Below are 20,756 nucleotides of genomic sequence, written 5' to 3' on the forward strand. Positions count from 1 at the left end.
TGATGTATTTCATTTTCAAATTAACTTTGTGTTATCACAGTGCATATTTCAAAATGTGTAATATCATAGTATTATCTTTACGGCAAATTTTCCCCATTCACAACAACTGTGCAGAATTTGGATTCTATCAAAGTATAAAGTTATGGATAGTTAAATTCATTTTAAATGACCTCCCAGGTGGCTAGCTTTCTACCTTAGCATCAGCCGCCAAGGTCTGCTCCACTCACGCCACCTCTGCCTATTTTTGTATTAGTTAGCGGATCCAAGATGGCAACGCCCGGTGCCACCCCATTGAGCTTCAAAACTGCTCCCTTGGACACCTTTGGATAACTTCACGCGTTCATCCATCTTTAAATATAAAGCCAGCAATGAAATTAAATCATTCTTGCATGTCCTAAAGATATTAAACAAAACAAAATGTAAAAAGAAAGGAAAAAAACTATAATAATAATAATAATAATAATAATAAATAATTCATAGCAAACATACTGTAAAATATATGGAGCTGTATATATTATTACACATTTGAAACAGATTTATTTTCATGGATACTGTTTATAATGTCTTCTGCAGAATACTCTGAAGCAGTGGACGCTCGCATCCTGAACGTTGAGAGAGATGGAGGCATCCTGTACTCTTGGAAAGTAAGCCCAAAGCGAAGGCACTGCATGTTAAGTGTTGCTAATGCAACAATATGTATATTCATTAAGTGAGTGGATGTGATTATCCTAATCCACACTAATCCAGTGCTCTGGCCGGTGCGGTTGTGTTGCAATTGAAAAGTATCTTGCATGTGCTCCTCTAAGTCCTTCATTGAAGCTATAGTGAGCCAAATATTCAAATCCCAGGACTCATTTTCTAAAGCCTCCACCATTCATCTTGAAATGGGCACTATCAAATCTGCATTCCTTTTATTTCTCCATAATTCAGCTTGACACATTCAGTATTTTTGGGAAACCTTGGGCTCTTTACTTGAATATAAAATAAAATTCTGCTTGTTGAACCACAGCTCTCCTCTGCACCACATAAATATTTAATGATGGACCTTCCGAAGCGTGCGCGGGTTTAAGAGGTTAAAGATGGTGTGCAGTCTGCACGCTGGGAAAATAATCTCTTTTTTAGTGAGAGGTGCGCAATTTTATGCATGCCTTGCTGCACCTCGGGTCTCATCGCGGACAACCTTTTATTTTAAATCTTGTGAACCCAGAAAAATGTGGGGAACAGCTGGTTTGAAGATCGAGTTGGGATAATCAGCAGGGTCAGCTAAGTTAATAAAGAGGTCAAGCATGACTTTACGCACATATTGATGTGATGTGAGACGCCGGTGGGAAAGTGGATCAGCTCATTGTGAGAAGATTAGGATTATCCATCTCAGTGGGCTGATGGGTGTAATGAAACAAGACTTGACCAGAGGATTCTGATCTATTCTGATAGGGAGCAACAGGTACCACCAGGATTGGGAAATATGACCCCAACACTGAGAAGAACAAGGTATTGTGTCTCTTTTCCGTCAGTGCTGCATGTTCAGCCCCCAAGTGACTTAACACTCATTCCCGTGTGTGTGTGTGTTTTCCCCGTCAGCTCCTGTACACGTTTGACAAGCAGGTGTGTATCAGCAGCTGTTCCCTGAATAAGGAGGAGACGCTGTTAGGTGAGCATGCGTGATGTACAGATAATGAGTCGTAAGCAAAAGACACAGAGAAGTCAAGTTTAAAAGGCTGTTCGGTGGTATTGTACGACTTTATGATCTTAAAACTCCTCCTTCTCCTCCTCAGCTATCAGTTTGGCACAAAATGTCCAAGGGCAGGACCACTTCAGACCAAGTAACACCCAACAACAAATATTTCTTTCCGTTTCATTTACAGACTGTGACATTCATGGTTTCAGTGTCTTAAAGTATTGTTGTTGTTTTCTAATCGTTACTCTGACTGTCTTCCTTTATAGTGTCCAAGTGTCTAACTCTCCTGATTGAGATATATCCAATCAACAACACTAAAGTCCTCAAGGCGGTGGACTGCAGAGTCAAAGTGCAGGTATATATTTGTGTGTTGTTTTGGCTATTGGGTTGGGATTTCAGGGTTTCCAAAAGTCTTGTCACCTCATTTGGTTTCTCTGTGGCTTTTTCCTAGTTCCTCTATCAAGAAACTGACAGGAGATCAGTGCTGGAGAGCCATCTGCTGCTGCTGACTGAAGATGGATGTAAGTCTTTGCGCCCTTATGCTTGTATGTCTCTCTAGGCCATTACATATTAATCTGCCAGTAAATAAATAACGAAACCGATGGCAAATAATCTGAAATTTCTATAGAGGAAAAACGGCGTCCTGATGCACCAGATGTTTTGTGACACGGAACCATTTTCGAAGGTGTCCTTGAAAAGTGCTTGGAAAAGAGCAGGTGCTTTAAAAAAAAAAAAAAAGGACTTGGCCCATCATTTTCTATCATGGGCTCAAACCATCAGTGTGTCCTCTGAGGAGATATGAAGCAACGCAGTGCAGCTAGCGATGAAATGTAAGCATGTTGACTTAAAGTCGGCTTGGCCATTTGCAAGTGTCAGGTTGTCAGTGAGCATTTGTGACACTAATTTTTGTGGTGTACCCCGCACCGTTGGCACTAGTCGAACCAATGCCAGCGGCTTTTCAGATGATTCAGCATATTGACTTGCGGTGCTGAAAGAGAGCACTCTTGATTGGCAGCTTACCATATGTGAACCAGAGTGCCAGAAGATTGTTTTACATCTTCTTCTTATCTCAGCTTCACAAACAAGATGTAGCTTAATTCTTCGTGGCATACTTTCAACAGTTTCCTGGCTGGAAACATCTATGATGCAAATCTCTGATTCCACCACATCCCAAAGGTGCTCTATTGGATTGAGATCTGGTGACTGTTGAGGCCATTGGAGTACAGTAACTCATTGTCATGTTCCAGAAACCAGTTTGAGATGATATGAGGTTTGTTACATGGTGCATTATCCTGCTGGAAGTAGCCATCAGAGGATGGGTACACTGTGGTCATAAAGGGATGGACATGGTCAGCAACAATACCAAATGTAGTATTTAAACCATGCTCAGTTTGTACTAAGGGGCCCAAAGTGTGGCAAGAAAACATCCCCCACACCATTATACCACCAGCAGCAGCCTGAACCGTTGATACAAGGCAGGATGGATCCATGCTTTCATGTTGTTTACGCCAATTTCTGACTCTGCCATCTGAATGTCGCAGCTGAAATCGAGACTCGTCAGACAGGCAACATTTTTCCAATCTTCTATTGTCAAATTTTGATGAGCCTCTGTGAACTGTAGTCTCAGTTTCCTGTTCTTAGCTGACAGGAGTGGCAGCCAGTGTGGTCTTCTGCTGCAAGGTCAAGGTTTTCTCTTTTTCGGATCATTCTCTGTAAACCCTAGACATGGTTGTGCTTGAAAATCCCAGTAGATCATCAGTTTCTGAAATACTCCAGCCCATCTGGAACCAACAACCATACCACGTTCAAAGTCATTTAAATCCCCTTTCTTCCCCCATTCTGATGCTCAGTTTGAACTTCAGCAAGTTGTCTTGATCACCTCTACATGCCTAAATGCATTGAATTGCAGCCATGTGATTGGCTGAAAAGCTATTTGTGTTAACAAGCAATTGAAGAGGGCATTCAATTGTATATGTATATGCCTGTATATGCCAACTGACTGTTGACTGAAGTTATAGTTGATAACTTTTGTGGTGCAGACAGGTCATTTAAGTTGACGTACCATTCGGCCTTTGTTGCCGGTAGTCCTTTGATGTCGGTTTTGTCTGTCGCTACACCTAAAACACATCCATAGTTGCCATGAGCACCACTGTAGATCAAGTGCTTCTCTTAAGAAGTCTGGCAAGATGGATTGTCGCATGATCTCGCAAATCTCATGAGAATCCATCAACCTCGAAGGTACGACAAAAAAACATGTTCCCCGGAGAAACGTTACACCGGACAAGGTTGCAGTTGCGCAATTCTTCTTCTTTGTGTTTCAGATGTGGATTTATACCATGTGCTGCTGACCAGACAGGAGGGTTATAGAGTGGTAAGTTACACATTCCTCACTTCAGCAAGCTATTTTTCTTCTTCTCTGAAGCCTGTGTGAGTAGGTGCTTCGGCTTAGCCCTAAATTGCATGCAGGGGTTTTTCAGATTCTGTGCAGATTTGTGGAGGTATAAATTCTTTCCAAGAGTGCACATATTTTTTTCTTAGTAATTAATAAGTAAAACAGTTGGGATCTATTTGAATAACCCAAAGAACATATTCCTTCAGCAATATCCTCAATTCATAAACTATATAGTGTGTGGGAGCCTTTCTTTAAGATTCCTGTCTGCAGAGCTGAATATAAATGTGTGAACCAGGTGATGGCAAATCCCGAACGCTTGTCCAGAACAGCAGAAAGAATAGTAGAGGACTTCTGTTGGGTCCAATGGGACGGACACACACAAAGGTTCTACTATCTGACGCACAAGGTAACACACAGAAACACAGGAATCTGAGTATGATTTATTCATCGAAATGCGACTACAGATCCGGTGTTCCTTTTGATAAATGCAGGAGAAGTTCCTGCTGCGATGTGTTCAGTTCTACCCAAACCATCACTGTGAAACTATGGTAGGTCGTCCTTATAATGTGATGAACTACAGGTTTTTCTGTCGTTCAGGCTCTCACTTTTCAATAACTTATCATTGCCTCACTTCGTTTCTCCGTCTAACAGTTGGAGCTTCAATTAGAGCTGCCTGCTAATCCCTTCCGCACCGTCAAGTAAGGCAACCACAACAGTATAATATAAAAATGTGTTTCATCAACAGGCACGTTCAGGTTCTCAGGTTCAAATGTCCCCAAATACTCAGACACTTTATTAATTTTGTTGTCTGACCGACAGGTTTGTGAATCTGGGTTTTGACCATTATCACACTGAACAACCGGAGCAGGAGCTCGTTAGGATGCAAGTATTCACAAACAGAATAGGTAACACGTTCACGCTCATCCACGCATCCTTGCATGAAAACTATCCCTTCACGCACACAGTGTTCAACACTAATTTGCAATATTTGTTTTGTTTTGTTTTTTGTATCTCTCTTTGTGAAAACAAGAAAGTAAGTCCCCGTCACACATAATCTGCTGTGTGCAATGATGCAATTAAATGTTTTTGATTTTTTTTTTTTTTTTTAACACCAATCACTTTGAAGCCATCTTATAAAGAACAGTGATCAAACATTTGGTCAGTGGACGTCAAGGCACTGTTAATTCAAAAACTAATTTGTGCAGTTTGATCTGCCAGCTTCCGTCATCACTTGCTTTCTGTTCTGGCTGATTCTACTTTCCCGCTATCTTTTCAGGTGCTGTGCAGTCTGTTGTTTGCTACATGATGAAATACAGAAGCTTTAACAGCCTTCAGAAACAATAGCACCCTCGCATACAATATAGATGAGCCGCACAGTTGCGAAACTTTTTTTGGGGGGCTTAATGCGAATACAAGCGTAATGTTTGCCTCCAGCAACATATAAATCAATCAGAATTTGCTTTCTTATGCAGGACTGACCTCCATCCAGTAACCTTAATTGGGCCAGAAAACTGCTGCTGAATATAAAGCCTTGTTTTCATACTGAGAAAAGTGTAAAAACATTTCTCTCTGGTATTTACCACGCTTGTGCTTTGTATTCAGTGCATATAGTCAAAGTATTTCTCTGTGCAGTGAGAGTAATTAAACGCTGCTATCAACGTGTGCATGTAACTTACATACACATCCATCTTTTAACGCCACGCAGAGAAAATCGATGTTTTTCTTTTTTGTTTTTTAGACCATAATCCTGCCTCTGAAGTTTTGTTTTATTCATTTGAAGCATTAGAAACCTTTCTTGGACGCTTAGTAGATACAGGTATTCATAGAACCGAGTTACATTTGATAACCACCAGCCAGTCATTGCTGACATTTAACACCTTTATAAGACAGACAAACAGACCAAGACAAATTTTCTCCCGTACAATGAACTTGGGCCACTGTTCAAGGAATCACAGCTTTCAGAAATAGAAGTGATGGACTTCAATTACATTTAGAATGATTCATTTAAATGTTGATTGAATGTGTGGTTTCTGAATCAAGTACATAATCCCTCTAATTAATTTTGCTGTCCTGTTCAAATCATGTGCTGCATTAGTGCATGTTAATGATTTCTCATTGATTATTTGTGACTATTGTCACGGATGCACTATCACCCGCTGTGTAATCAATAACTGTGCTGTGGTTTTTCTTTTAGGAAGCATGTGTGTGTGCTACAGCCAGCCTCAGAAAGACAAACAGGAACTGATCTACACCGTGGTTTTAGTTCACAAAGGTGTGTGCGTGTGTGCTGCCCCATAATTCCTCTCCCTATATGTTGCCGCCACTTTTCAACGTTTTCATCTTGAGCGCTTCATTTCCTGCAGACTGCAGCAAGAAGTTCAGGGTGTCTCTGGGCTGTGACGAGCAGCCGCCGCCGAAAGCCGCACAGCTCCACCCGCTCTTCATCTCCATAGGTCATTGCACACGCCTCTAATGCAAGCATCACTTTGCAACACGCACACACAGATTCCTTAAAGAGAAATTTAAATTCAAGTAGTTTTGACATGTACTTCCCGTCCTTCTTATACATATATGTTGCATATATATGATGTAATCTGTATAAACATGTACGCTATCGGGATGTTGTGTTACCTTTGCATGTAGGTTACTACATCGTGGTGTATCTGCAGGGTGTTTTCCTCCACTGCATCAACACCAGGCAGCATGAGATGCTCTGTCACTCCCTTTTCCTCTCTGGTAAGAAAAAAAAAAAAAACAAGGCTGCATGATGGCTGTGTAGCAGTTTGCCTTCTTAATTTTCAGCTAAAATGCATGCCTGAGCTTTTGTTTTGACAGTGATAATAACCCATTGTTTTTTTTCCCCTGTCTCCTCAAGGTCATGAAGGGAACTTGGACCTGCAGTGTCAGTCAGCTAACATCACAGTGTTGCATGGAGAGGGAGAGCCGGGGGCTCGTCTCCTGGATCTGGCCAGCGGCAGGATCCACACTGCCGAGCTGAGCCCAGCCTACCTGCTGCAGATACTGCAGTCAGGCATGAGCTCTAGGTGAGGGTGAAAAACTTTCCATGGAAATGAAGCGCCTATATGCGTGTATTTAGATGTGTGTATATATATATATATATATTTGCATATACGCAGAGGAGGAATTTAAGGGGAAAATAGGTAGGCATGAGGCAGGCAGGTGGAAAAGGAACGTCACCTTCTGAAAAGTTATTTTTGTGTGCGTGCACCTGCAGAGAGATTCTCAAATAAATTTAACTTGACTCTTTGCCAGCAGACACCTTGGATTGAGCCATCGTGCTCGATAAAGATGCAGCAGTGGCTGCTTTTCTCTGTTTGCATCTTGGCCGGCTTTTCATTCGGTGCACTCATTTTTTATTTATTTTTTTAAAGTTAGACCTGCTTTTTTAAAGCAGCGCATACATCACAATATAGCGACCGGAGTGTTGGCCGGCTGCCTCCGTGTTCGGATACACCTGTAAGGGTAAATTTGTCGTGTGTCTCCTCCGCTCAAGGTGTCCCAGCAGTAAGACTGACCCTCAGCGCCTGGCTGCCCTCCACTGCCTGCTGGTTTACATGGGAAATGACCCAAACCTGGAACTGAAGGTGCAGATGTGCCCAGAATAAATATTGACCTTTAAGGCAAATTTACCAAGACAGTAGGATTTCTTTTTTTTTTCACATATAAATGCATAATCTGTGCCCACAGCAATGTAGTATCACATAAAATCCTTATTTTAATTGGAGCATAAACTCAAGAGACACATATTTCTTGATTATTATCAGGTTTGAAACAAAGTCACAGGATCAATAGGCCGTCCTTGGGGGATGGCGAGCGCAGAAAGCGAGGGAAGGAGCGAAAAAAGTGGGAAATCTGTAAGCGTCTGCAGCTATTTTAGCACAAAGTACGCGTTAATGCCACTGCCAGGCACTGTCCTAAAAGGAAAATGGATGTACGGGTAAGACAAATGAACAGACAGAGGTGGGAGCGGCACCCTTTCTGCACTTCTGCCCGAATGCGTTAGGTGTCAACCTTGAGTTGGGAGTGAAGAATGGGAGAAGGCAGAGAAGGAAAGGAGAGGGGACACAATGCTGTAGTAAAACAGGAGAGGGGAGACGCGGGGCAGAAATCAAAACAGAGCGCAACAAAGACGGAGAAAAAGGGACGGATATTTTATTTGGGCCGACTGTGACTCAGTCTCTGTCGGTGTGACACTTAAATTAAGATGTTCCAGCTGCTCGCGTAGATTACAATAAATTCTTTCTTTAGAGGTGAAATGAGTCACCAGCTTCATTAGAGAAGCCAGCACTAGGGAGTTAGACACCACACATAACTTTAGTATTCTTTGTAGACTCTGCTAATGGGGCCAGCTGCATCACTGTAGTGGATTTAATAAAGGAGATTGTTAACATTTCTTTCCCTAAAGGAGTTTGTAGAGGAGTTTGAATCATATGCAAATGAAGTCCTCCTCCTACGGCTTTTTTTTTTTTTTTTTTACCTTCCACCTCATGTAATGGTTATTGTTTAATAACTCTGAGCCCCAAACTGACTTGTGGCAAAAAAAAAAACACATTTATTCAAAAAAAAAAAAAAGCAGAGAAATTGGCAGCAGAAAATGAGTTTCCAGTCTGGTGCACTCTGTGGCAGCGAGATTCAGAGGCTGAGGCTCTATCTTTGAGGGCATCAATAATTTTTCATATTTTCTGATGCAAATGTTATACATGGGAGCTGCAAAACTTCTTATCTGCAGCTAGAGCTTGCTGTACCAAACAAAATACCCAGCGAACAACACCTCACAGACGGTGTCAATGCCAACACGCTGAAGACGCTAATTAGCACTTAATGTACGCCGCACCTGAGGCTGATGTTCACTCATAAACCAAACATAATTGGAGCAATTATTTAGCCATTTTTTTTAAATACAGTTAGCCTCTAAGCTCTCTTTCTGAGAATTAGTTTTTACTGACTTTGTTGTGCTTACATCTTTTTTTGTTCCAAGCATTTAAAGCTGAATGATTTTTCTAGTTCTGTTGTGTCGCCAGGGATTAATATGCGGTCTGCATGATAACGATAAAAACACCTAGCCTCACTTAGCTTGATTCAGTGACTCAGAGGTATGAAATATGGTGTTAGATGCTAGTGAGACACAGCCAAGCAGCTTATAAATGACTAAACTGTAACTTTGGCCCAGCGTGGGTTAGGGTTACTTATGTCTGCTGTTCTCTTTGGTGTCTACCAATATTTACCATCAACCTTCAGAGTTGTTGTTAGTTTTCTCAGTAGGCAACAGACTTTTCGTAATCCTGCCTCTGAACACCAAGTTTTGTTTTATTCATTTGAAGCATTACAAACCTTTCTTGGATGCTTAGTGGATACAGGTATTCATAGAACCGAGTTACATTTGATAACCACCAGCCAGTCATTGCTGACATTTAACAACATTATAAGACAGACAGACAGACCCAGACAAATTTTCTTCTGTACAATGAACTTGGGCAACTGTTCAAGCAATCACAGCTTTCAGAAATAGAAGTGATGGACTTCAATTACATTTAGATCGATTCATTTAAATGTTGATTGAATGTGTGATTTCTGAATCAAGTTAGTAATGTCTCTAATTAATTTTGCTGTCCTGTTCAAATCATGTGCTGCATTAGCGCATGTTAATGATTTCTGTTCCTATTCCTTATCACTTTACTAGAATATGTTGGATTCACGTTAATGGGTCTTTAAAGAAATTTAAATTTGTGGAGGAAAGTTATAAAATATATATATATATATAAAAATGTCTAATCAACAAAAGATTTTGCAACCCTCCGCGGACCCTCTATGGGACGCGGACCCCCTGTTGTAGACCTATGCTTTAAATGATAGAAGATAACCTAAAGTTGTAGACACACTGGATTGTCCTCAGTCTAAGGAAGTGTAAAGCGTGAACATTCAGTAAAGCCGTAGCCTAACACTGACTCCCTATCTGTGTTTTTCTATTATGCCTCCAGATTATTGCGTGGCTCTGTGGCAACGTGAGCACCTTCGAATCCTTTGATCAGATCCAGGAGTTCATTTTAGGTCAGTGAAGCATGGGGACACGAGTCCCCTGAGTATCACTCCCTCTTCTTTTTAGAGTCTCTCTTGCCTTTCCATGTCTCCTTTTGTCCGTGGTTGCTAGACTGCTTACATCTTGTCTACACAAAGCTGAATTCTTTCATCAGCTCTGTTTGGCCCTTAAATCTTTCTTTGCAGCCTTGTGCCAGGCAACCCACACAGGTCTTCTGTAGAGTTAGAAAATAAGATTTGTTATTTTGAGACCTTGGAGGCTCGCAGCTCGCGCTGAACTGTGCAAACACGGTAGCCGAAACCAAACACATCTAGTGTGTCCTGGCGTGTCTGTGTGCCATTCTGTTAAAGTAAATACCAGGAGCTGTCCCTGATGTTAATTTCATATAAAATAAATAAATAAATAAATAAACAAACACATCACCCATGCAGGGAGAAGGTGATTGCATTAGATAGTGGAGCATAAATCTGGATTATTATTGGGGCCAAAATGACTACTTTAAGCTGCTCAATTGATTTGTCTAGAGGATGAAAAATTCCACATTTAAAAGCTGTCTGTGCCGTCTCTGACTGTCTGTCTGTCTCTCTCTCTCACACACAGCCTCCTTGTACAGAATAGGCTATGAGAAGTCTCTCAGCTTGGATAAAGTCCTGCCTTACTCCTCTGTATTCGAAAAGAAGGTACCGCTCGCACCTCTGCATATATTTGCACATGCATTAAGACATGGAAAAGCAAACGGGCAACTCTGTTTATGTATTGATATGCAGAGGTAGGGGACTCTGCAAGAACCTACTATACAGACTTTGCTCTGCTTTCCAGGAAGTCCCAGACTGTTTGCTGCAGGTCCCTGGTGTATTTTGTACTACTGAGCTACACATTGAACCCGTCTTCAAAGGAAGGGTAAGGCAATATAAGTGACCATAAGTTATTCTGAAAAAGGCTACTGCAATTTTATTTCCAGAACAGGAAGTTCATAAATCAGAAGCGTCACACACACAGAAGGCGCATATGTACACAGTGTCAGCAGAAATGACTGATTATATGTAAAGCAGTGCGATTTTACGTCGGCTCATGCGCATTTCAGGCACAATTATTCCCCCGTTTGCTTCGCAGCAATGTCCTTGCTCTGTCACTGTGGCGTTGCTGTTTATTTTCGTGTATATCCGAGCGCAGGCCAGGAGTCTCGAGGGTTTCTGGTCAGAGCTGCAGTGGAACACAGAGAGGACAAAATATCTGGATGCCGTTCCCAACCCCAGATTCAGAACGTCGCACATACGGGCCGACTGGGAGAAACTGGTGTGTGATTAAAGCTCTAATGAAAACCTCTCAAGTGTGTTAATTAATGTAAATCCCCAGCCGAATAGTCATTTCTATATTTCAAGTTGAACTGGCTGCTGCTAACGTGCTAGCTGATGTACGTGTGGGAGCCTATTTTCATCCCGTGACGTTGTCCCTTCTTTCAGAAGTCCGAGCGGAGGCCCTCCAGCCAAATGAATCACATCGAGGAGAACACAAAGAAGTAGGTCTGCCTCCCGCTGGAGCTTTGTAAAGAAATGTGCTGCAGGTCTCACAGCCCTGAAACCGGAAGAAAGAGGAAGGCATGACCGCACCTCTGCACTGCGTGCCAGTGTTTGCAAAAAAGACTTTCTCTACTTTAAGGTCAAAGATTTAAAACCCAAAAGGTCTGCCGCACCACCGCTTCCGTCTTGATAAAGGGGAAAAGAAGGGTGGATTTTTAGCACTATGTCCTGTTTTCTTTGAGCGATTGGTTGTTAAAACTCTAGATAGGAAACGTCTGGACTGTTTAAACCGACAGGAGCATCAAAATTGCTACACCAATTGTAATTATTGAAAGCTAAACCGATTCTGAACTGGTAATAATAATAAAAAAATGTATATATAAAATGTCTTATCAACCAAAAAATTTGCAACCCACTTGCAGTACCTCCACAGATCCTCTAGGGGTCGTGGCCCCCCTTGTTGAAGACCTATGCTATAAATCATATAAATTATGACAAGTAGCTCATACTGTACTAAGCCTTTGCAGCTGGAACTATGCTCCCTTCTATCTTCTTTATTCCTGACAGCTACTGCACAGTTCAGTGTCATCACGGACCTTATGTACATTTTTAGATGTTTTACAGCCAACAGAGGCGTCATGTCCCTGGCAGATACTAAAAAACTCCTACAGTACAGTAGGAAATTTCATTTTATAATTTCCATGAACTCTTGTGAACCTTGATATATAAATGCCTTTCCGCACTCTTTGTGAGGCTGTATGGATATAAATAATGAACAGCAATGTAGACGGCAGCAGTTCAGTTTTCCGTGAATCAGAAAACACAGACTTCAAAGAACGAAAAAACGTCTGTTCTCCGTCTGATCACCATGTAAATGTCACTTCTCTGTTACTGGAGCTCTCTAACATCTGGGAATGCTTTGCTCTTTCTGTACGTATGATCTTTCACTTTTGATTTTCACCCTTTTCGTGAAAAAAATTAAAAGTAATTGCACGCAGGAGCTTATTCTATGCATAGAAAATATCCACTGCTGTAATTAAAACACACTACCAGTCAAAAGTTTGGACCCACCCTCTCATTCAGTCCAGTGTGTCCAAACTTTTGGCTGGTAGTGTACATTAAAAGCGTGATCATTAGCCTCAATGGACTCAAGTGACTCTAGGACAGACAAATAACTCCATATCTTTATGAACCACTGCTCTAAATTTAAAACAACTCTGTGTGCCAGGGATCAAATCAACATCCTTTCGGTTCGTAATTACCTTCTCTTCCTTCAGGCCAAACTCCAGAACCTGCCTGCGATCCTTTTGCCTTTCTGGTTTTAATCTATAATTTTGTAGTATTACACTAAACTGTTATTATAATGAGGGACTGTTTTCACACAATGCTGTTCTTCTTATTTTGTAGAGTTCTATCAATGGTGGACACCTGGTGTCTCGGTAAGGCCGCACGCACACCCGCAAACATTAATCCAGAGATGCCACTCGCACAAACACAAAAACACACACACAGGTACACAGTGCATGAAGTGTGACTGTAATAAATAACAAAAACCTTGGCTCATAATATAACTGAGTGTGTTTGTGTGTGTGTGTGCACTCTTCATGCCCACTGGAGAATTTGGCTGAACAAAACCACCACACTAATTTATCTTGGAGCGGTGGAAAGAGGGGAAGGAGGGAGTGGAGAAGAAAGGTAGAAGAGGGAGGAATTATGGTGCAAGGATATGGAACGTGAAGAGAGGACGTGAATAATGCTGCAGTCACATAACAGTCAGGAGTTTGGTGATCGCCTCTCTGTGAGAGGGCATGCACGTGGCGTCACGGCTAGCGGGCGTATCCGTGGTTGCGGCCAGTGAGTGGCAAAAAGTGAGAGATGAGCATGGAGATTAGCCGCATTAGTTTGAATTATAGGCTTTAAAAATAAAATTAATTAAAAAAAAGGTGAAGAGCTGCTGTGCGATTGAGTGTACCAACAGATTTGGAAAGCAGTCTGAGATATATTTGGACAGATATCTGTGACTGCCAAAGAAACGAGAAGTAAATGGATCGCTGCGTTACTAAGAAACAACTGGAATCCAGACACCGAAACATGATGTTGTGGTTCACTTTTCTTCAGTTGCGTTCTGGAGGGCTGCCCATGTTGTTGTTTTGGCGTAGTTAGAGCCGATGGTAACTATTTCAGTTTCACCATTACATAATAAAACTCCTCATCATCCTTTTAACGTCTGCTACAGTATTGTATGGCTAACGTTTCTTCTCAGTAAAGCTCTTAGCATTAGCATCTTTTATTTAGCTACATTTATCATAATGAAATGACCTAAAACTAACTTAAACTAACTAAAACTGAGGCTAATCCACCTACTAGTTCATATGGATCTTTGCCGAGTCCAATTGTCCTTTATTTGATCTGATAATCCACATTTTTCCAGGTCTCACTGTATTTCCTGATACATTTCACCATGTTTTTGCCACTCGGGGGCATGGCGTCAGTGCATAACTCTATACATATCTCCTTCATTCCCTGGCTGTCTTCCTCTCAGGATGAGCTACGAAATAGTATCTCAATCATGCTATTGATGTTTCTGCTAGACTCTTCATGCTTTTGGTCCAGCAGCTATTGGAGGGATCGCCACGTAAATTTTCTTGAGCCCCGAATATTAATAATACAGTAAAATGACAATAAATAGTGTTATTATCTTGACATCATCATTGTAAAAGTTAGCTTTCTAACACATTAAACTAAAATAATGATTGACTAACCATCACTTAGCTCACAGCTGTGCCCCACAGATCCACTAATAAACAGCTAGCATGTCAGCTAACAGGTTTAGACGTTTAGCACAACGCTTCTGTTGTGTGCAATGACTAGACTGGCTCAAAGTGTAGATATCTGGTGTAGCCCTGGCTATAGATCATTTATTTTGAGCATTTTTTAAATGCAAAAAACTGAGGGATTTACCTGATACAGATTGGCTTAATTACCTCTGCGTGTGCTCATTTGGCGAGGGCTTGAGCGCTTTTATATTGAAAAGTCTCGCACTGTAGCTTTAATTATTCGGTCCACTAAGGCGGCTATAAAAATAGCAGAAAGAAAATCTCTATAGCTACCCAGCAGTGTCAACTCTATTTAAATGAAAAGAGAGAACCGATAAATGAAAGAATTATCAGAACAGATGATGATTAATTCCGTCGGTGTGTGAAACCACATTTATAAATACATGTAAAGAGCCAGCGAGTCGATTTGTGGCTTCGTGTCTGTTATCTAAGACACCGAAACTGCTCACTGTGAATAAGAGCATCACTAATTATGCTCTTTTCTAGCGGGTTGAGTACTTTGACGGGCATTCTCGCAGCGCAGTCTGCAAGTTTAGTTTCTCCACGAGAGTGCTATTTAAATCTGCAGCATGCTGTACCGTAACATCAAACCGCCAGCTTCTTGTGTATCAGTGATCAAAAGACGGTTTGCGTATGCAAGTGCGTAATAATTCATCTAAAAGCCGAACCGTGGCCCACTTTTGTGTGACTGACATAAAACAACTGCAGCGCCCTTACACATTTTCTCCCACACACACACACACACACATCACAGCAGGGTTACAGCCTCATAACCCAAAAGGCTTGGGATGTATTTTTTAAAAGGAAAACATACCAGTAGAATCCAATAATATCTTAAAATCGAGTCGTGTTCTTTTTATTAAAGCAATAAACTAGTCAAGAGTTTTTGGTCTCTTCCATTTCTTCTGATGGTCCGCTCAATGATGTAACTGCGCCGACACACCTGAGGCTACCTGCGGTGTTCGCTCGAGCGTAGCTGCAGCATCAAAGCTTTCTTCAAACGCCTGTTTTATGTGGCCACTCTCACTATTGCCTGGTCTCTTCCAGATAAGAAGCCGGTGCCGCTTTTCCAGGAGGAGGATCATCAACAGAGGGCACTCATAGGCCTGGTGAGTTAACGCCTGCGACGCACACAAACATACACTGAGCGATCGAAAATGTGTTTGTTGGAGTGAGAGCCTCTGGGCCTTTAGATCGCATTGAAAAAAAACTTCTTGATGCTACGGGATGAAATTATATTTTAGGAAACGAAATTCTTAATATTTAGAAAAACAAAATGTGCAAAGATCTTGGTCCACGGTAGCGATAGTAAATCCATATACAACAATCAGCCACAACATTATGATCCCCTTTATGCCCCCTCCCCTCAACCCATATATAGGACCCAAAGCCCCCCACTCACAACATCGTGTTACCAGGCGCCACAGGAGACCCTCAGAAGGTCCATGTCCATTCTCTGATGGATCACAACTTTTAGGAAGGTGGTCGTAATGTTATGCCTGATTGGTGTAAGTAGTATTATCATTTGAATTCTCTGCACTTGGAGAAATCAAACCAGACACTGAAACTATCCGTGCAGAGCTGTGAGCTCCCCACCTATCTGAACAGTCCAGTTATTTGACACGGTGCTTCCATCTCGTGTCCGAACGCAGCAACTTGACACTGACAACTTTGATTCTGACGTGCGCACGACTCACCTAGCAAAATCCCTAAAATCCAGTTTCAAAGCATTCTGTGAACGATGTACAGTCGAAAAACAATGTGTGAAAATGACAGTCTTCATTTTTTTTGGGGTATTGAGTTTTGCTCAAACGAATGTGGAAAACCTTGAAAAGCACCACCGACGACATGCTGCCCTTCGAGCGAATCATTTATTTAAAGGAACGCTCGTTCAGTTTGTCGTGACAAAACATGCATATTTCAAAAGCCCTTCAGCTTCCCGGCGACGTCCCGTCACTCAAAGCCAAGGAGCAGGAGCAGGAAATAAAGAAACGCGGCCGCAGCCTCGATTGCTTATGAGCAGCTTTTTAGGTGCGACGTCAACGCTGACGTGCTTTTTGTTGTCCGAATGATAAAGCATTTCGTTGTAAAATACAGTTGAGCGTCCCCGGATTGTTGATACATTATGGCTTCACAGCTCCTGTAGGTGGATGTTTTTTTCCCCTCTAACCTGACTTGATGTATAGACCACTAAAAAAATCTGTAGTGAAATGCTGACAACCGATTATTTCCCTCTATAGTCATCCATTAAGCCGAAGCCCCTGTTACGCTTCAGATGAGTCGACGCTTTAAAAAAAAAAAAAAAAAGGGCATCTTGAGGTCCTTCCTGTCCGGCTTTTTTTTTCCTTTTTTTTTTCTTACCGTTCACTGTTTGATGGACAATTTCATATCCTCCGGTTTCTCCTGTGCTCAGCACAGTTTCTAAAGAGCAGATAGCCTCGGTTTAATGGAGTTCAGTGGAGACGCTGGGAGTCCCTCGGCTATTCTTAGAACGACACAGTTGTCACAGTCGTGTCTTTCCCATTCACGCCTCTGTTCAACCCTTTCCTTCTCCCCTGCTCTGTCCCTTGTTTGTGATCTTTGCTCACAGTCTGTGCTCAACACCCATCAATGAAATCTGCACCTAGATCTCCTCTCCCCTCCTCAATCAATTTTCCTTGGACTCAGTTTGACCCTGCTGAGTGTGCTGCAACTGTATGCTTAAAACTTTCACTCCAAGTCAACTGCACACTATGTATATATATATATATATATAAATGCATATGACTGTGTATATTCTGCAGACAGTTGACAAGCTCCGAGATCACCTCAACAGACACCTGCCTCGACTGGGGAAGAAGAAGATCGACTCGCTGGTTGTCAACTACGTGGCCAAACTGGTTGGTACACTGTGTTTTTGTGTGTTTGTGTGTGCTGGTCGCAGACAATGAGAGAGGTCTGCACATCTCCCCGGTCCCATTTCCTTTTCTCTCTCTCTCTCTCTTTCTCTTTCTTTTTTTTTTTTTTTTTTAAGATGCAGAGCACTCTTGAAGTTGTTTAATGTTTGCCCTTACTCTTCTTTCCCGGGAAGGTTAAGTGACTCACAGCGAGGATCGCTCACTCGGAGGAAGCAGCGAGTTCTCCACTTTGACTAAATGGTTTGACACTTAGGAGATGTTGCTGGAAGCCCGCCGGTTCCCTTTTTTCGGCCCCACTCTAAAGCAAACATCGTCTCTCTCCCCCCTCTCTCTGGTTTAGACGTAAACCCATCAAACACTCTCTTTCAGGTTTGTGTATCCGCTAAGTGGGTAATGGCAGCCACTAGGCTCCAAAATAGAAGAATAGGGCGTCTGCTGCAGCTGTGTTCCTTTGCACATCACTGACACCTGTTGATTTGCGATAATATGAGCTGTGCCGCGTGTTGTGTCTAATACAGGATATGAATGTTCGACACAGACACTCCACTTAAAAAGTAATGATGTAGCGGTCAGTGACTTTTTCCACCCTGGGTTTTGCCTCTCAGGCTGTGTGCCTCACAGCCTGTCCTATTTTAGGGATGCAGCTCTGTGCAGCCAGAGTGAAAGTCTGCAAGTGCTGACAAAAGCATTTCCACATTCTCTTTCTGGGTTCCACTCTTAATGTATATTTTAGTTTCAGTCAGTAGTTTCTGCGTCAGTGCGTTTGATTCAAACAAGACACAACAAAAGGCAGAAGTCCTGTAAAAGATGCAGATATGTGACTTTTTTTTTTTTATATATAATTGTCAGGTATGTTTTGTTGACTTTTGACAGAGCCTCCCTGGTTGTTTCCAGTCTGTATCAATGTAAGCTGATCAGCCCCCGAGTAGCTTTATATTCAGAGGGATAGCTCGGTTTCTTTGATGTGGGGTCGTATGAGTTTCTTACCTACTCAGTGCGTTTCCTACGTTAGATGGTGGTTGGGAAGACGACAGTTCGGGGAGGCGAGCAATGAACTGTTGTGGACGCAGTCGGCAGCAAAACCTTTAATCTTAGCAATTAAACGTATCCTCTATAGCTCTTTTTTGGTTGGGAATTGAAGCAGTTTAATCGCCAACAGACTCCATTCACAAAATCAGTAATTTTACCCTGCAAGACATATGAGGATTTTTCTCAATGCAAAGCTAGCTCTGAAAAAAGCATCATAATGCCTTGGCATAATGGCATAAACCAGTTCAGTCCCCCTTCAAAGAAAGTGAAGTATCCCTTTAACAGTCACTTAATATCAATCTTCTCCTCTCACTTGCCATTAGAAAACTAATTTTCCACAATGTACTGTGGAGCCATTCCCATGTGACTGTTACTAATGAGAACGCAGACTAAATTTCCTCCTAATGAGCAATACCACTTGTGCAGAGGATAAACATTATCCATTCTCTGTTTGAGTTCATCCTATAGAGGATCTTGGTTGTATAACATCAATTTTTTAGCATTCCTGAGAGGTAAATCCCTCCGCTGAAAACAGACGTACAGCACACATCAACACAACAGTATTAAATCAGGCCAAGGGTAAGGCTGGAATTGAATAGAAAGCAGGACGTAAGGAAGAGCAGATGGATCAGTTGACGGCTCACGGGTTGTACCCTGCGTCTTCAGTCTCAAATTGAAACTAATGGAAACAGGCGCGTCGGTAATTCCTTTGACATTGCCAGGAATCAGACAAACAGGGCGGTTATTAAATTTATTCGTCTGCGGGGAAGTGAAAAAGACTTTTTAATATATGCTCATGCGAGGACCGACGAGAAAGCGCCTTAAGGGACGTTTTACTTAAAGATCAGTCAAGTCAACTCACTGGCTGAGTGATGTGCTCCCACATCAAGCTGACTCATCCTTTAAAAACTCAGGGTGGTGCTCCTTCAAAGAAGGCTGACTTCCCTTCTACAAATAAAGAACATCTCCCGCACTCGTTGGTGCTTATTGAGACTAATGGTTGCGTTGACACAGGGGAGAAGTTGAGGGAGGGGGGGGTGAAAATAGATTACTGCTTTTAAGAGCCAGGGAACTTGTGTTATGATAGATTCCTGCTCCATGCTACATTAAAGTCATAGTTATTTATTTCCTGCCCGTGTTGCAAAAGAAAAACTGAGAAACATTCTTTTTCATAACACGACAAAAGCTGAGAAAAACAACCTGTTGAATAACTAATAAGCAGGGATACAAATTAAAATGAATTAAACCAAGTGAATTTATTTATTCACCAGAAAAGTTGCTGTATACCCAAGGTTATTAAATTATTTATTAGCAGGAGACCGACTCTGAGTAAATCCAGTTTGTTGTCAGGCCAAGTCTCATTAAGACAAATTGCTGATTGCTGGATTTTATTCTATTAGATCCACACAGGGATTACTGTGTCTTCAATTCACTTGTTCGCCTTTTGTTGGACCGTTTTCCTGCAGAAAAAACACATTTATGCGTTTTTCTTGATTACATCAGCGTGGGGATACCAGTCGGGAAAGACAGAAGTGAATAATTCATTTTGCTGACGAGGTCAACACCTTGTGTGAAACAATGAATGTGAATGTTTTAGAGAGTAAATCTTAAAATGCACCAAACATTCGGTTTATCCCAGCAACAGGCCAGCGTGACAGTCATATGCTAGAGAACAGCACATGTTGAGAATTGTTTTCCTAATCTGTGTTGCCAAAAGTAGAAAAAATGCAAAAGTGAATATGTAAATATACTGCACAGTAGTTCTGGTATAGCTTGGACCAAAGTTTTGGGCTATCATCTTGCTGCAGGATGAAACCCTGACCAACTATATCAGAGGATACTGCATGCAGTTCTAAAACGTTTTGGCAGTGTATGTAAAATGAAAATGTACATGTTTTAACAATAAGTTAAACACCTAAAACATAAAACATATAAAAATATATAATTTCATATAACAGGAAATGAAGTAATCAGTGGAGAAAATATAAACTCTTTTATGTAATATTAAAAGCTTTTCAAGTGGCCATCTGGACAACGTGTTGTTTATGGCGGCGCATGTGGCAGTAAATGGTAACTGCAGGCATGTTTCAGCCAGATAATGTAGACCGCACGACATTGTCACTGAACTGTGAAGGTTCTCAGTCATCCGGGTCATTGAATTTTCAAAAAGGTTTTTCAGAACGAGCCGAAGAACAGAACTGAAGAAGCTGCTCGGATAATTGGAGAAATTCTTCTGAAAAGGTCCAGATGCTTTTTTTTTTCTTTTAAATGCTTTTTGGATATTGACATTGAACATTGTTCTGTCTATCCTCTCTGGCTGAAAGATGACTGTTATGCCTTGGATT

General features: G+C 41.6%; 1 protein-coding gene across 2 annotated transcripts in view; it reads left to right on the forward strand.

The window, feature by feature from the left end:
* Positions 1-20,756, forward strand: part of LOC125000415 (gamma-secretase activating protein) — a 35,729-nt gene that overhangs the window by 645 nt on the left and 14,328 nt on the right. The window contains exons 3-27 of one of the 2 annotated variants that reach the window (XM_047575963.1): positions 574-644; positions 1,435-1,491; positions 1,582-1,651; positions 1,776-1,823; positions 1,945-2,033; positions 2,130-2,199; positions 4,000-4,049; positions 4,366-4,476; positions 4,562-4,618; positions 4,722-4,768; positions 4,890-4,975; positions 5,101-5,103; positions 6,265-6,342; positions 6,434-6,523; positions 6,714-6,806; positions 6,946-7,114; positions 7,585-7,675; positions 10,070-10,139; positions 10,729-10,808; positions 10,948-11,028; positions 11,302-11,424; positions 11,592-11,647; positions 13,056-13,087; positions 15,533-15,594; positions 17,269-17,364. In XM_047575963.1, the coding sequence (XP_047431919.1) occupies positions 574-644; positions 1,435-1,491; positions 1,582-1,651; positions 1,776-1,823; positions 1,945-2,033; positions 2,130-2,199; positions 4,000-4,049; positions 4,366-4,476; positions 4,562-4,618; positions 4,722-4,768; positions 4,890-4,975; positions 5,101-5,103; positions 6,265-6,342; positions 6,434-6,523; positions 6,714-6,806; positions 6,946-7,114; positions 7,585-7,675; positions 10,070-10,139; positions 10,729-10,808; positions 10,948-11,028; positions 11,302-11,424; positions 11,592-11,647; positions 13,056-13,087; positions 15,533-15,594; positions 17,269-17,364 (1,880 nt within the window). The remainder of the gene's footprint in view (positions 1-573; positions 645-1,434; positions 1,492-1,581; positions 1,652-1,775; positions 1,824-1,944; positions 2,034-2,129; positions 2,200-3,999; positions 4,050-4,365; positions 4,477-4,561; positions 4,619-4,721; positions 4,769-4,889; positions 4,976-5,100; positions 5,104-6,264; positions 6,343-6,433; positions 6,524-6,713; positions 6,807-6,945; positions 7,115-7,584; positions 7,676-10,069; positions 10,140-10,728; positions 10,809-10,947; positions 11,029-11,301; positions 11,425-11,591; positions 11,648-13,055; positions 13,088-15,532; positions 15,595-17,268; positions 17,365-20,756) is intronic. The other variant, XM_047575965.1, reaches the window with a different exon arrangement.

This window comes from Mugil cephalus, chromosome 22, assembly GCF_022458985.1.
Source record: "Mugil cephalus isolate CIBA_MC_2020 chromosome 22, CIBA_Mcephalus_1.1, whole genome shotgun sequence".
In the NCBI taxonomy this organism is placed as follows: Eukaryota; Metazoa; Chordata; class Actinopteri; order Mugiliformes; family Mugilidae; genus Mugil; species Mugil cephalus.